This window comes from Parambassis ranga, chromosome 7 (assembly GCF_900634625.1).
Source record: "Parambassis ranga chromosome 7, fParRan2.1, whole genome shotgun sequence".
Classification (NCBI taxonomy): Eukaryota; Metazoa; Chordata; class Actinopteri; family Ambassidae; genus Parambassis; species Parambassis ranga.
In genome coordinates, this window is record NC_041028.1 from 6,996,631 (window position 1) to 7,013,157 (window position 16,527).

The following is a 16,527-nucleotide window of genomic DNA, read 5'->3' on the forward strand; positions in this document are numbered from 1 at the left end:
GATCCACGTGGGAAAATCTTTTTTTTTTTATGAACAAAGATGGATCCTCAATCAAAAGACGTCCCTCAACTGTTCGAACATGAACCTAAGAAAACTCACTTAAAGTCATCGTTTATTTTTTATTAAATAATCAGATTAAAATCATATGCATTAGCAAATACTTTTAAAATGTCTTACTGCGTGATTTATAGCTGGTCAATAAAGACCATGTTTGGACAAGCAGAATGCATCCACTGTGTGACAGTGACGCATTATCAGTTGACCAGATCAGACAGAAAAAGCGTCTACCTCACAGTTTTCGGTGAGTATAAGGATGTAAAAAAGGAGCTTGTGATTCATTCAGTCATCTTGTTGAAACATGTTGAAACCGACCAGCAAACTTTAAGCTAAAACATTTACAATCAGCTTTTCCCTTTCCCCTCACAGCCATTTTCACACATAAGGCTGAGTGATGTCTCATTATGTTTTCTCATAGTTTCCCTCTTAGTCACAGAACAAAATGCAAAACACACAACAAAGGAGAATAATTAGTCCAATAGATCTTCAAGGAATCGTTCCAGTATCTTTCAACATGTTCTCTTTTATTTTTGGTGATAAGAGAAACAAAATGACTCCTCACAAAGTTGCCTGCTTATCTTTTATTTATTCTATGTACAGAACGAGTTACAGTGGAATGCTTCTAATTAAATGCCACACACACACATACACACACACCTCCAAAAATTACATTCCAACAAACACTGACATCAATCCTCCACATGGCAGATGAACCTCATCACAGATTCAGCTAAAAAACAGAAAGAAAAAAAAATTTCTGCCTTGACACTTGGGGACGTGGGAGATGCCCACATCTGTCAACCAACTGGTCTCATCACAGAGATGAAGAGTGTACAGAAAACAAGACTGCAGCTTGGTTATGAGAGCAGATACACTTAAGGCTGTATAGGTACACTAACCAGAAATGCTTTTAAATAAAAACTGTAGACAGACACAGATCGCCATCTGTTAGAGCAAACAGCCCATTCATCATCTCACTCAATAACATTAAGGACAGCGCTGATAAAGCTGACCATAAATAATCAATCAGTAAGATCAGAAGTTGTCCACTTCCTCAGTATTTATAAGCAAACAATGGAACAAATATTATGTATCATACTAGTAGTTAACTTCAATAGAGGAGCTTTTCCACAAAGTAGAAGGCACTCAGTAAGATCATTTTCTAAGACCTATAGCTGTTAAGCTATCCCATTAAAATACAGCCTAGCTGTATCATTGTTCTGCTTTATATAAATTTAACCAGCCACGTTTCTTATTGTTTTAGCTCACCACGAAACTTGTCCAAATTTTAGTTTGTCTCTTATAGTAAAGGATTTGGGCAGTTTTCGTTTAAACAAACATCAGTAAATATTGGACCCATTTATACACTCTTTACATTAACCAAGCAAGGCAGCAATTAAAAAAAATTGTTAGTTTGTATAGTTTGTTATATTATTTATTTTAGAAAAAAAAGAAGAAGCAAATACTCTTTTCATTTATTTCATATATATTTGGTTACTCAGTTTTTAATGTCTCTTTCTTTAGCGACTGCTAACAGAACCTGAATGATCACTGCAGACAACACACGTTTGTTGTATTAGTGCTGGCAGGTCATAACTAATTAGGTTTGAGCTCGCACATGTTCCACCAAGCAAAAATGCACTTAAACTTTTATATACAGAGAGAGAAACATACAGATTAAATACAGGCACAGCAGGATTATTCATCAGATTAAAAGGTCTTTTGTACAGTGTGTATTTGAGTCACTAATGATCTTTCAACATTATACTTAATGAGTGTAATTTTTACTTCTCTCAATGCAGGGTGAGGCCACAGCAGTGTCTGTACATGCAGGTTTGCAACTGAAGCACAAGCCTGAGCACATAGAGGAAAAAAAGAGGCACAGATTAAAAAAAAAAAACTTTATTAATGATACTTATCCAGGCCCCACTGAGCTTTAAAATCTGAAAGTACATAGCTACAAGGATTTAGAAGGAAATCCTACCTTTCAGGCTGCAGTGTTAGTCGTCACGTCATGTTTAGTCGATGACTTGCCCTGACTGGAGGGCCTCTGTGGTGATGTCATTGATAAAGCAAGTTTTGTTTATGCCCAGCTATGGATCAAAAAATGTCAAAGAAATAAGTTCAGAGTGTCGTACAAAACACACAAGCATACACACAGCACAACAACGTCTTCACCTTTTTCTTAATTTGTAACAGGTCCAAGCTATGCTGTTGTTACTGTAAATACAATTTCTTTCACTCTCTCCTATTTTCCAGGTAAACCTCTTCCCATAGTAGACAGTACTGAAAACCGGCCTGCCAGGATTCCAGTGTAATTGTTTCTGTATTCACTGATGCCTTGGGTGTGGCAGAAGGGAAAGTGACTGTGAGCCAGAGAAGTAATGACAAACTCAAACCCCACTCATCACATCTGAGCCTCCTACTGCTTGTGCAAGACAGTGTGAGCACATGAATACAAAGCTTGCATGTTGTGTTGGCTGAATAGAAGAAGTGCTTATTCACCTTTTTCACAATGCCTTGCAAAGTCTTTTCATTCCATAAGCTGTACAGGAGCACTCCAGCTGCCTTGCCGGCTTTGGGCAAAGACCTACAACAGAAGGGAAGGAAACGGACTAATGCTCATGAAGTCTCTGGAAGCTGAATCTCCTACAGACACATGGCCAAATCAAAAAAACTCACTTGTTCTCGCTGATTTCTGACAGTGAATAAACCAGGTCTTTGTTGATGACCTTCTTGTTGACATCATTGCCCACCAAAAACAGCTTCCGTGCTGTGTTGCAAGCTGTTGCTGTAGTTTCATCAGAGTTTCCCATTTTTCGGGGATTGGAGAGGAGGTCGCTGAGCTCAGGCAGAATCTGCTTTGCTAGAATGAAGACAGTACATCAGTTCAATGTGGGCTATGTACCTGCAGACAGACAGACAGGCAGACAAGCTATTCCAGTGACTGGTTCATCTTACCCATAGTGGTCTGCACACTGCTGGTCCGAGACATGTTACTCAGCAGGGACATGGCAGACTTCTGCAGCGTCTGGTTCGGGGACTTTAACATGGGAGAGATGTGATACAGAGCCTTGAACTTATTAACTAGAATCTGACTCATGACACTGGACCCCTGAAACAAAAGCACAAGAAAACACAACTTTAAAGTGTAATTTCTTCACATTTACAATATGCCATGTAAGCAGTGTAACATCCATGCCTTCGGCTAATGTGAATTATTGCTGACAAAGCTCTACCCTTTCTCACAATCTTGTATTGTAAACTGTGGCGCCGTCTGTCTAGTTTTCAGTTTTTCATAAATAAATCTGACATAATCCAGCTATCTATTATCACAACATTAAACACTAAGCCTGCTAATTATCTCCTTTGTACTCACGGTTTTTCTGCTGGCAGTAAGGTTCTGCAGAGCACCACAGCAGGCCTCCAGAGTGGCATCTTTCTGGGACGAGCCCAACAGGGAGAGGTAGGCCTCCATTGCTTTAGGGTGGCTCAGCCACTTCGCACCTGACGGGGCGCTGTCCTCTAGCATTCCACGAGCCATGTCAAAAGAAAACTGCGGGAAGACAAAAAGTCAATTAAAATTAACTGGTCATATTTCTGCCAAAAAAACAGGTGGAGTCGAAGGTGTTGAGATTCATGCGCACCTCCTTTTGAGCCTTGCTGCTCTTGGGGCTGAAGCATCCGATTGTTGGGCTTTTCCTCTCCTGAAGTTGGGCGTCTTGTGAGGGGTAGAAGTTGCTGAAAATCTCAGGGGACTCCTCTTCCAGCTGGTAGGTCAGGTTATGGAGGATGCATGCACAGTTTTCCACCGACTAGGAAATAGGAGCAGGGAGAAGAATAATACATTAAAGCTCCTACTGGCATACACTGATACAAATATCTTCTTTCTCTGTCCCCCATAGACAACACCTTAGACCAATTACAATCTACTATTTTATCAAAAAGCGGCTGTGTAAGCTCTTCTATAGAGCAGACATAAGTTTAGGGACACATACACACCAACTTCACAAGTACTAGTGATTGATGGACACATTCATCTGATGAGAGGTTCAGAGAATTACCTTATCATCCGGGTTTTCTTCTGCCACGCAAGACTTGATGTAACTCATGAGGGAGTCGATGAGGCCGGGACAGTTTCTCATTGCCTTCCTTTCTTTTGCCTGGCCGCAGCTCAAGTTCCTACACAGATACACACCATTGAATCATCACTGCTTAATTCATTTTTACTGTGCATAATGATCTCAAGCATGTAATCCCACTTCTACAGATACTTTTCTGCATCATTGACAGAGATCTCACCGCAGGCATCCTGTGGCACAGTAGAAGACATGAGGGTCTATGTGGCTGTTGGTGACGTTTTCTGACCAGGAGGTGAATGGAATCACCACATTCTCAGTCAGCGCAGGTAATGCTGTAGCTATGAGCTCTTCCTTCACCTCATCGGCAGAGGATAGGTTCCAAAGCAGGCCTACACAAGTTATTTCATTCATTATAATATATAATAGCAGTTTGCCGCATTTTCTAAATGCAATTGAGGAATAAAATAGAAACTGATGAACATGAATGGCTCTACTATAACACTCTACACACCTTATATAAGTTTAGGAACAGGTAATATTCTTATACTCTTTCACCTTACATTCTGAGGTGCTGCCTCCTACCTGTGATTTGTTTCTGAGTCTCAGTAGAATCTGTCTCCTTCAGCAGCTGCAGAGCCTTAGCTATACCACCACAGTGCTGAACTTCCAGCTTGTTATTCTGGTCCCTAAAAACCAGGTTCCTTAGAGCCCCAGCAGCAGCCTGGCTCACGCCTGTGTTAGGGCTTCGTAGCAGGGTCACCAGAAATGGAATGCCCCCTAGCTGTAAAACCTGCAACACACAATAGAGGAGTAAGGGGGAGGAAGACAAAACAAGACTTAAACATTGTGGCAACAGACTGACAGCAGTGAGAGTTATAAACAGATCTCCCTTTCCCTCTAGGCAAGTTACACAAAGGTCACAGCATATGTGTGCATGTTCAGAGGGTGTGTCTGCAAATAATAATGGGAAGCCTGCTCAGTGTGTTTCTGTGTGTGACCGCTCACACCTCTGGTTTAGAGCGCTCCTCGCTGAAGGTAGTGTGTTGGATGAAGGTGGCTCCACACTGCTGGTAACTCTCTTCAGGGTGCGACAAGTACTCCACAGCTTCCTTCAGGGTCAGGTCTGGTATGTTGGTGGCACTCTTCGATCTGCACAAACACACAGGCTGGAAGTTAAAAACACTGGACTGCTGTGAGTGTCAAAGTGTCATTCTTTGATACATAATAGGAAATATTTGAGAAATTTGAGAGCCAGAGGAGAAAAGTGAACTCACGCTGATTTCTGCTCTATTTTAAGGGTAGCCATTTTCCCCTCACTTTGAGACTGGATGGAGGGTGGCCGAGTCATTCGTGTCTGGCTGTTCGTCTGAGTGACATTAGTCATGGAAGTGGTGCTCTGTCTATTTACCGTAGTCTGACGGATGTTTTGGCTCATAGCTGCCTGTCCTTTGGCCCTCTAAAGAAAGCATATTGAATGCCATTTCAGTACTGTGTAATGCTGTTTTGCTTTTTTATGTGTACACATGTAAAAACTAATCACCATGACGGTTCCAGGTGCAGGAGAAATAGGAAGAGCCAAGTTAGGGTCACTGCGACTGGGTGTTAGCCCGTTGGTTCCCCAGGGCAAGGAAGAGAAAACACGCTGTTCCCCGCCGCCTGAGGTACTGACATATCTTCCTCCCATGCTTTTAGTGGACAGACTACGACTTCTCTTACTACTTACCTAAAACAAAAGAATGAGCAGGTTAGGAGGTTCATGTACTGCACATAGAACACACAAGGATAATGCAGACCCACATTTTGATTTAAAACATACTACTATAAGAGGCCTTTAGCCTTTAGGGACCCATCAGGCTGACTTTAAGCCTTCTCTATACAAAAAAAAATCAGGTCACAAAGAAACAGAGTAAGCGAGTAAACCACTTTCCACACGAACAGTTTTCAAAGAGATCCCCTGTAACGTGAGGCAAAGGAATTTTACCTGACACCAGCATACCTCTTCGCTTTGCTTTGCTCAGTTTATGTTGAACACAATACAGCAAACAATCACCCAAGCCAAGGTAACATAATATTTGTTTGCATTATAAGACTGCTAGTGTGGAGGAGCAGTTTCTCACACTGATCATGCAGAGAGCTTGTTAAACATGTCTTCATACTCTTTACATAATTAATCATGAGGCAGTCTTTCTCTCTCTAACTCGCTTTTAAAAATCAAAGTTATTAACCAGTAAGATGATAGAAGAAAAAAAAACTTTGCTTGCCACAGTGAAGTTAACATTTGACCTGGGGGATTTATCCCATGCACACACATTAGGAGTTTAAACCGGTGCTGCATACCTTCTCTTTCCTGTTTCAAACCAGACTGGTTTCCTAGATACCATCAATACATCAGCCAAGTAAAAGGGGTTTGAAAAAACTGTTTACTCTAGCAGTGCTGCATGCTATATTGATTGGGTTGAGCCTGTTAAGAGTCACCATACACTTCCTTATGTCAGAGGCTATACAAGACAGAGGTATGCAAATTCACACAACCACAAACATGATGTTCCAACTTAGGAACATATCCACAGGAAAACCATTCGAACTAGCTAGTGTGTGTAAACCAACAATGTCTACTGTCTCTACATGCAGCTCGCTGTAAGAACCCCCTATTCACTTGCCAGAAATAGTTTACGAGGTGACATCAAAAGCATCGTCTGGAGCAGGGGTGGGCAATTATTTTTTTGCGAGGGCCACATAGACTTCCATTAGAAAAGCAAAGGGCCACAAAAACATACAAAAACATCTGAAGCTGAAGGTTTTTATTTCACTATATGAAGTCAACACTGACCTCATATATCAGCCTGTTCTTGTTTTGTTTTGTGACATTTTCGGGTAAAATAAAGGTTAAAATAAATAATGTGATATAACCACATAAATACATTAATAGCATAAATACTATAATCAGATATATGGAACTACTAAAGGCAACTAACTGATTAATAAAACAGCTTTTGATGTTATTATTCATATGTGACTATTGTCATATGACGTAGTTTATCTCAACCGCAACCGCGTTTCACCTTAAATCACCTATAATGTTTGCTGCGTTACCAGCTCTGTCTGTGCTGAGTTAGGGTGCGATGTTCCATTATCAAGAACGTTGGTCGTCTTCTCTGTGAACATATCCGCGCTTATGTGTGTACGTGTGTGTGAACGCGGACGGGAGGGAGAGAGAGAGTTGCGCAGAGTTGAATGAATGGAAAGATAGCGATATTATAAAGTCGCATTGGCGGAAAAAAGGCTCAGAATCAATGTGTGGCGGAGGGAGTTGATGATGTGAACTGGTCTGTGTGTTTACTGCTCTCTCCTCTGTCCTCTGTGTGTGTCCAGGTCCACTGAGTGTGTGCTGGTTGTATGTTGAAAAACACTCCCGCACAGAGCAGCACAGATGATGTGAAGATATTTTTACAGAAGAAAACCATTAGAGTTAAAACTAATTTTAAAAACAATCCCAAAGTTCTGAAAGTTGGACAAGGTCTGAGCTTTTTAAGAGCAGATGACGATGTCGGCTGCAGCACCGCGGTAACATCTGAATGCGCCGTGGCGTTTCTTCTCGCTTTACCGTACATTTCAGCATAGTCGCGCAGCATTTTTAAAGTGTACACAGCGCGACCGTGTCTCTCCAAAGAGTAGATGGGATGAAGCAGTATAGCAGCGTGGAAGAGACAAGGAGGGTTGGAAAGACGTTACCGGTAATGCCGTGCTGACAGCTGACTTTTGATGCCTTCTTTTTTTTTTTATTGTGTGTACGAGTCCGCGGTCCGCATTGAAGACGCAAGCGGGCCGGATGTGGCCCGCGGGCCGTACTTTGCCCAGGTCTGGTCTGGAGGACTGGAGCTGCTGCTCAAAAATGTGATCAACATTTGTACTACTTCAGTGGGCAGAAGACAGTGCAGGAGAATTGAGAATAGGAGAAGAGTAGGAGAAAGAGGCTGCTACTGCTAAGAGTCATACAATGTTAGACCGGTGGATCTCCTGTCTGCAGTGTCCACTTTATTTGGATGAAGTCAGAAAAAAGTTCATGTTGACTTCATGTTTTCATGAAGGAAACTAGTAGAGAAAAAAAGTGGGAAAAGTGGAAGGAGACTAGACAAATTAAACAACTAAAGCTGTTGAAGCAGCTTGTTTCCCACTCACAAGCAAATAAGAAACAAGCAATGAGAACAGTGGATGCATACCCATCGAGTTTTGTCTGTATCATGTTAGCCATGCCACACCATCATGGCTGTGCCATCACTTCCAGACAAGCAAGCACATGGACTTTATAATAGAATATGAGGAGATTAAGTCCCATCAAACAGTATGAAACAGATTCACAGGCATAGTGTAATACAGTAATGTAGCATTTACAGGATTTAAGTCACTGTTAATATGTACTGTCTATAAATTTCCAATCATGAAATTATGAATTTTGAGTCATCATAATGAATCATTGACAGACTGCATGTAAGGATGGCTTGGCTTTCTTAGAGGCGTTTTTGTCTTCATTCAGCAAAGCAGTGCAAAATGTATGTTATACTCAATAACAAGTTATACAATGTCATCATTACAAAAGCCCCCAAGGCTCTTTGTGCCTGTCTTCTTAGAACGGCATGAATTTGTTTAACCAGTGGAATTTTGGAAAAACACAGTGTGTTTGACAGAGAGGAATTTCATGTTGCAATGATAATCAGTGTCAGCAAAGGCACTTCCACACACTCCCCTCACATGCCTCATCTCACTGTCAGTAGGTCAGGTCAGGTCAACCCTGAGCAAAACCATAATTAAACACACACACACTCACAAAAAGTCAACGTTACGATCCTATGAAATTTGCCACAGCCTAGTATTACAGATGTGTCAGCCTCACCCTGCCTCTTACTGACAGGAATAAAATTGAGATTTACAATTTAAATTCAAGCACACACAGATATGCAGCCAAAACATGACACTGCCTTAAGTGTAATTAAACACACAATACACATATATCATGTAATTGGTTCAGAGGTTTGTGCTGTGGGAGGACACTAGCTTATTCAGTCTAGCCAAGAAAAAAAAAACCTTGACAAGCAGGTTACCTAACCAGGAGATGACTAAGTGGCCCCTCCCACTTGGCTTGGCGTTTCATCACCACAGCAGTTTCCAAACATTGGAAAGAATTTCGGCAAAGGTGGGAGCAATTAGGTGCATCTTAAAAATGTTGCAGTGCTGCAGCATATCAGTGGTTACTCACATGCATACATGCAAACCTATTTAAGATATATTATAGGTCTGCCAAACGTTTTCATGCTCAAGTGTTCAGCAGATGGTTGGGTTAGCTTAGCATAAGCTGGAAAAATCAAAGCTTCTGTCGAAAGGTAATAGAACTAGACGTCGACAGATATAACACATAATTGGGAGTAAGACTTTACTTCCTAAGAAGATTTTAGTAAGATTTTTATCCTATAATAGAAAGTGAGACAGGATTCTGATCTGATTAACAGGTAAGCGGTGGCATTACAAGAGGGGAACAATTACCGATTTGCTGTAGAGTGATGACATGTTGGAGTTGTTGCGGCTGACGGTGCCATTGACACTGAATGGGGAAAACTTGAATGTTCCAAACTCACTGTTTGGTGACAAAATCTGTGAAGTCGGACCTGTTAAAAGAAAAAAAGTGTGAGAGACACACCAACCACAAGGACACTCAGACACAAGACTAATACAGGATTTTATTCAGACACAACACATCCAGTCATTACACCATGTAACTGAAAACACACCTCAAACTGACCATCACATATAACGGCATAACAACATGAGAGTGTTATCTGCCTTGTGGGATGACTTAAGATGACGAAAGACTCACTGCCAATTCTGAGTATTCACAACCGCACCTCTTCGAATATGATTTTATCAACAGTTTCCATTCACAGGAAGGGAAATAGAGTGTAAGAATTGTCCTAAAACAAAACCACTGGTTTATTCTTACTCAAATGTTTGCTCACCTAAATTGCAGAGGTCCATTTTTAAGATTTACAGGTGCCAAATTATGGAATAACCAGTTGTCAAAAAGCTGTTTCTTCAAAAAATGCTATTTTCCTGCACTGTGTATTACTTGCATCATTTGTATGCATATTTCCTAAACTTCAGAACATGAAATAAGTCCGCAAAGGATAATACACCCAATGAACTGCCTTAAATCTTCACTATAGTGTCATAATAAACACAGTTTGTCTCTTGAAGGCTGCTCCTAGTTTCAAAACAAGCAGCTTGTTTCAATTTTATGTGCTGAGGCGGCTGGCTGGCGCTTCAACATAATGGGTTTGAAAGTTAAAGACAATAGTTCACAGCTGTGGACAGTTTAACGTGTGGGAGAAAGCAGTTTAGTTTTAGTGGAATGCTTTCCCATCTGCTGGGAGTACTGAGGCCTAAGGCTTTAACCGCTTTGAGCAAAATCAAAAATCCAATGACCACTTAAATCATGACTGGACAGAGATTATTTCTATTTACAGTGTCATCTTCACAGAAATACTTCAATATGGCTCTAAGAGGCTAATAAGCTGCAAATTGTGCGTTTTTTCCTGAATTAAAGGCATCATTATAGCCTCTGGGGTGAGCGCACTTCCGACCATGTGGTTGTTTATCTTCATCACTCTGCTTTCACACCTACAGTATTCACAGCCGGGCCTTCAGTTTAAGAGGACTGCTTTTTAAATTCTTCAATGTGCAAAGCAGACACACCTGAAAATAAAGAGTTTCTCAGAAAAACAAAGATAATGCTGCCGTTTAAAACCTGCAAAGCTGAATATTTTTGTTTTTAATCCATCACTTGCAATCATTGAATGCGACCACATATTATTTTCACCATAACTTACTTTGACACATTAACAAGCAGCGTGAGTGAGTGAGGACAGTAAATCAGCCTACAGATGACTAACAAACTCTGCTGACCCTGTGGCTGCATCACACTCCTGGCACACATTTCAGCTGAAGATATTTTGTTTCTCAATCCCCCCTGTGGATCTATTATACCTCTGCAGTAAAGCCAAATACCAAAGTTGTTTTGAAAGACTAAAATCTAATTTTTACTGTGTTGTGTGTGAGGTTTGTGTACGCCAGTGGCCTGCATATCAAGAGAGAGACACAGCTCAGGTTAAACTCAGCTTGACAGTGCTACTTAAACCATTTTACAAGAAAAGAGCATATTTTGGAGTTTCTGGTCACACCTACCACTGTCAGGTATGTACCTTCAAGGTATGACCTCTGACCTGTCAGTAATCATATTTAACCAGTCACTTTTTCCCCTCAGTAAACTAGCTGAAACCTCTTAAACCACTTGAAGCCTCCATAAATTACAGGCTTGTTTAGTGTTTGGTTCGTTTGGAGGATGCGCAGAAGCTTCTGTAGAAGTTCTGTGACGCACCTTTCTCCAGAAAGAGGAAAAAGTATAAGTTGACTGAGCTGTTGTTTTGACAACACGAGCTAAGAAATGTTTGTTTAACGTGACAAATAAATAACAGTCAATAACAAACTTCATCTGCATACTTGATGGAGACAGCGTGCCGTTCCTCCCGTGCTTGGACTTGCCCCTCTTGATGCTGTGGACTTGATCCAGCACGCGCTGCTGTTTCGAACGCAGCTTGTTGTCGGAAGGCAGCGCGAGCGAAGTGTCCTCCGCGCTCCCGATGGTCATCGCCGATCGCAGCGGCTCCGGGGCCATCATCTTCCCGAGTCGGTGCCCTTTTTCCCGCGAAGGAGTCGACTTTAGTCAAGCTTCCAGGAAGACTAGGTCAGCTGGAGAAACGCAACAACGAATCCGGCAGGCGTGCCAAGAATGCAAACCGGCTGAATGTTTCCAAGTGCGGCGGAGGACGACGAGGAGGAGGAGAAGGAGGTAGTGGTGGTGGTGGACTCCACCCTCCAGACCGCGCCCCACTGAGTATAGACGAGAAGGGTTCACATGCAGGTGTGGTGTGAAAGGAGGGGCAGGCCGAAAAAAAACACAAAAAGAGGCGCAGTGTGCAGAATCTGGCGCAAAAAAGGATGCGCATAAAACAAACAAAAAGTTTGAAGCATCAACAAACTCATGTGTTTTGTGATTTTATATAACGTAAACATCTACAACGCACACATGACGTAGTTTAAGTCACGTGGTGGCCTACATTGTTACAACCTGAAGTGAACGCTTTACTTCTAGTTCTCTGGAGAATAACTTGTTCCTAAATGAGCCTCCATCTTGAACTTAACATGTTCTCCTTAATTAAAATGTGATGGTTTTAGTATGAGTTTAAATCAAGTACAACTCATAAAGCTTGAAAAATAATGGATGTATTATAACTTGATTTTATACATATGTGTGGGTTTTTGTGGAATCCATAACTGAACTGCTGCTTACATTATGATAGGTCTGATTCCATCAAGTGCACAGCTGGATTAGAATGAACATTATAATCTCATATTTCAAATGTCAAGGCACTTTCAAGGACATGAAGAGTGAGGATGAGTCGCACTGAGCCAAGAAAAAAGAGGGAGGGATTGAAGAGATTGAGGTGAAAAAGGCCTGGGAGGACGGGGGAAGAAAAGAGGTGATAATATAATCACATGATCTCTGCATAACCGGATTAGTTTGGCTAGGTTTCTACAGGTGACATTTTCCCACCACACCCTTTGCCTCAACACTGCTAAGGCACCAGAGGGGTCATGTGTGAACAACGTACCTATAGTATCCCATGTATGTGCATGTGTGGATGTGTTTATGTTTGCAGTACAGTAATCATATAGGTTTTATCTGAGACAAGTCAGACCTTTATTTAACATATGTGTAAGACTGTCTAAACAGGTGAGCTTACAGGCTCAGGACAATGCATTGATAGATTAGATTCAATTGAAAAGATAAAATCATGTGTCAATCAAGTCAGATTGGTCAAATTCTCAGAACCTCTACTGGTGCTCATGCATTACTCAGTCATTTATTTAAGCTGAGATAATAGCCATGAGCAACCAGTTATGCTCACTCACTGCATTGGCTGTTTGTACCACACCCAGGGCTTCACTCATCACCACTTGGAAGTTTTGGCAGCACGGCGTTGCTAAGTCTAGCCTTCACAGATAACATTCTGACGAATGTCTGGCTTTAAAAGAGCCTAGACACAGACAACAACAGCTTTCCAGGTTCAAAACCTCAACAGTACCTGCAAGCTGAGTGTAAGTAAAGCTTTGCTACAATGTAAGGAAGCATGAACAGCAACAGCAACCTTGCACATCAATACCAATCAGAATCAGAATCAGAATCAGAATCATGTTTATTGCCATGTAAGTGAAGGGGGTTCACATTACTAGGAATTTGCCTTAGTGATTGGTGCATACAAAGAACATATAACAATTAACATGCAATAAGATAAAAACTAAGATAAAATTAAGTAAATAAACTACAGTAAGGCTAAATTTACATGACAGACATGGCGTAACAGACATACAATGAACAGAACATAAAATACTGTGCAGATGAAATGGTAAACATAGACCCTTATATGATCAAATGGAACAGTGTAATAATGTAACAGGTACCACATGGATCGGTGAGGTGGTACTCGTGTGCAAGTAGTGCAAGGTGGAGTAAACAGTGCAAGTAGTCGTCATTGTGCAAGCTAGGCTGATTGACAGTGAACTGAATCATATAAAAGGAGACAAAAGGCCACAATCAAGGAAGGAGTGATGGAAAAAAAAAATTCTTCCAGACTTTCACACAGGAGCCTGGGGCTCTCTCACTCAGGTGATACATCCTTTATTAAAGAGCACGCTAGTTATTACTCGTACTATGCTTTTCAAAGTGCCAAAAAGACATTGGTTTAGATCATTTTACAACATTAATCACATTTTACCAAGCAGGTTCCATCTGCAACGAGCTTCTCTGCCCGAACAAATGTGACACAAATGTACAAAATGTGTTGTCTGATCTCAGTCATGGAGTCAAAGAGGACTTTGGGATACTGCTCAGCTAGAACTCCACTGATGATGGACACAAATGAGAACTTATCAAACTTACTGAAGTTTCATTTGTAAGAACTAAAAGTCCCACAACAGTGCATATTACAAGAAATAAATTCAAAATTAAAATACTTCTATACAGTGCATGAGTAAATGTACTTTCCATATCTGCATGAATGCAAACAATATACAGAAATGCTCCTGCAGGGGAAGACCTTCAGCACTGGGTGGCAGTATAAGCACAAGTGTTTATATCTCTGTTCTTCTTGATTAAGCTGTTTTAAAAAATTTGTTGTTTTCTCATCCATAGACTACCAATGCTTTTGGTATATCAATCACCGTTTCTACTTTTAAAATCATATTATTCTATGATTAAATCAAGTACATACATACCTTTCTTTACTATTCAGACCTCAAAATCAAAGCCTAGCAGGTCAATTGGAACATGGTACTTCCTGGCATAGTTCTGTATAGCGCCAGTTAGGAAGGCTTGTGTGAAGAAGTCAGGTATGATGGCTTCTTCTTCTGAACGATTTCTTTGTTTAAGAAGTCAGCCAAAATTGCGATTAGGAGCCGCCTGTCCCAGTCATCTGTCACACGGCCACTATAGTTACACTCCCCAATCAGGTATGTGATGGCTTCCAGGGGGACCTCATCGTATTCATTCACAAATAGCTAAAGAGGAACAGAAATTAAAAGCTTTTGAGATGTTTGTGTCAGTAGAAACTCCAAAACTCAGACAATAAAAAAAACTACCTGTAGCTGTCTGATGCTTATATGGAGATCAGATTCATTGAAGCCATATGGAAAATTCCAGCCAAGGGGACCAAACATTTTCCTCTCCTGAACCAGAGCGTGGAAGAAGCACAGGCCATATAGGAGCTTCTCCCAAACCTAGCACAGAAATACAAAAGTCAGTGGAACTGGCATACTAAGTGAGTAAATGTGAATTCTTGAGGCAGACAAAATTAAGAATTGAGTTTTCTCCTAACTCACCAGCTCCTTATTGGGACAGTTACTGAAGACGTTTGGATCAGATACAGGATCTGACAAGTAAGATTGTGGTTCAGTCGCAGTCCTGTGGGAGGCTCATTTGTCATTTTCACACCATTCTGCAGGATGCTCACTGGAAGAAATATTTTTTCTTATAATGTATGTATGAAAATACCATGTAAGTTCTATCTTAGGCTTAAAGGCCTAGGGTACATGCTGGATGCTTTACCTTGGATGAGGGGTAGCTTGTGAGCCAGAGTCGAAAGTCTTGGTGGCAGGTTGCAGAGCTGAAGTCCTCACAGATTTTCTCCACGGTGGACATTCAAGAAACGGCTAGGTGACAATTCTGCAAACACACCCATGTACCAGCCATGTCCTTGTCACTGGCAAACTTCAGCAAGCCTGTGGAGCGATATTGGTTTTTCTATAGATCTGCAGAGGTAGCACTGATCCTGATCCTCCCGGAGACAGCACAAACACCAGTGGGATGGTGCAGCTGGAGTCCAGGTAGCTCTTACTCAGTTAAAAGGGAGGAGGCTGGACGAATTACTTCCCCAATTTTCTTGTTACAAATTTAGTTATGGCTGGTTCTATCTTATCAGGTCTGAGACAACGAACGATGATCATCTTCTGCAGGTCATTGAGATGTTGACACCAAGGTTCAGGCACAGCAATGTTGTAGGGGTCTTTACTATCATAAATAGGCTTGAAGTCTCCCGGGCTCTGGATGAAAGCTTCTCTGTGAAATAAATCAAAACAAATTTATGCATTAGCCAAAAGTTACTTGTAATGATGAACAGGAGGTAGTCACACAAAGAACGAAACTGAGGGAATAAATCTTTACTTAAATCCTTGTAAACCGGGCAGTTCACTGGCTCTGCAGATTTAATCCCAGCTTTTGTCCTGTAGCCAGCTGGGGTCAGGGTTAGCAAGGGTGTTCTGCAGGCCTACTCCCCCAGTCAGCAAGAACATGAAGTCAGAGTATTCAATCTCCTCTTTGGCTCTGATAGAAAAAAAATAAAATAAAATTCACATATTACATTTTCATTTGAGATAAAAGCTGAAATCAGATGTGCATATATGAGGAGTATGGAGTATGTTGCAGCAGAGAAGGAAAGTGAAGAGGAGTTTGTCCTTCTCAAACAGAGAACGACAGGCATTGCAGTACAGGCTATAGGTTAAGGAGTTATCAGGAATTGCAGCCTTCTTTTAGTATGGAGGATTTCAGGGTTCTCTTCAGGTTTAAATGGCACTCTATGTAGAATCGAGCCCAGCCACGGCTGCTGGAAACCACAGCAAACCACAGTATAACAAGTTGAAATGTATTATTTATTGCTTATAAAAAAAATACATAAAAATAAAATATAATATAATATTTGTGTCAGGAAAACAAAATGTATCACTA

At 41.1% G+C, this 16,527-nt stretch overlaps 1 protein-coding gene across 1 annotated transcript; it reads right to left on the bottom strand.

Annotated features, from left to right (window-relative positions):
- Positions 1 to 631: 631 nt before the first annotated feature.
- On the bottom strand, positions 632 to 12,021 carry pkp1a (plakophilin 1a). Its single transcript, XM_028410829.1, has 15 exons — positions 11,688 to 12,021; positions 9,678 to 9,799; positions 5,680 to 5,862; positions 5,414 to 5,595; positions 5,147 to 5,288; positions 4,722 to 4,929; positions 4,360 to 4,528; positions 4,122 to 4,239; positions 3,705 to 3,872; positions 3,437 to 3,613; positions 3,019 to 3,172; positions 2,740 to 2,923; positions 2,563 to 2,647; positions 2,042 to 2,150; positions 632 to 1,911 (listed from the first exon to the last, which is right to left on the bottom strand). The coding sequence occupies exons 1-14, from the start codon at positions 11,863 to 11,865 to the stop codon at positions 2,076 to 2,078; spliced, it is 2,145 nt and encodes a 714-aa protein (XP_028266630.1). The 5' UTR covers positions 11,866 to 12,021; the 3' UTR covers positions 632 to 1,911; positions 2,042 to 2,075.
- Between the last annotated feature and the right edge of the window lie 4,506 nt (positions 12,022 to 16,527).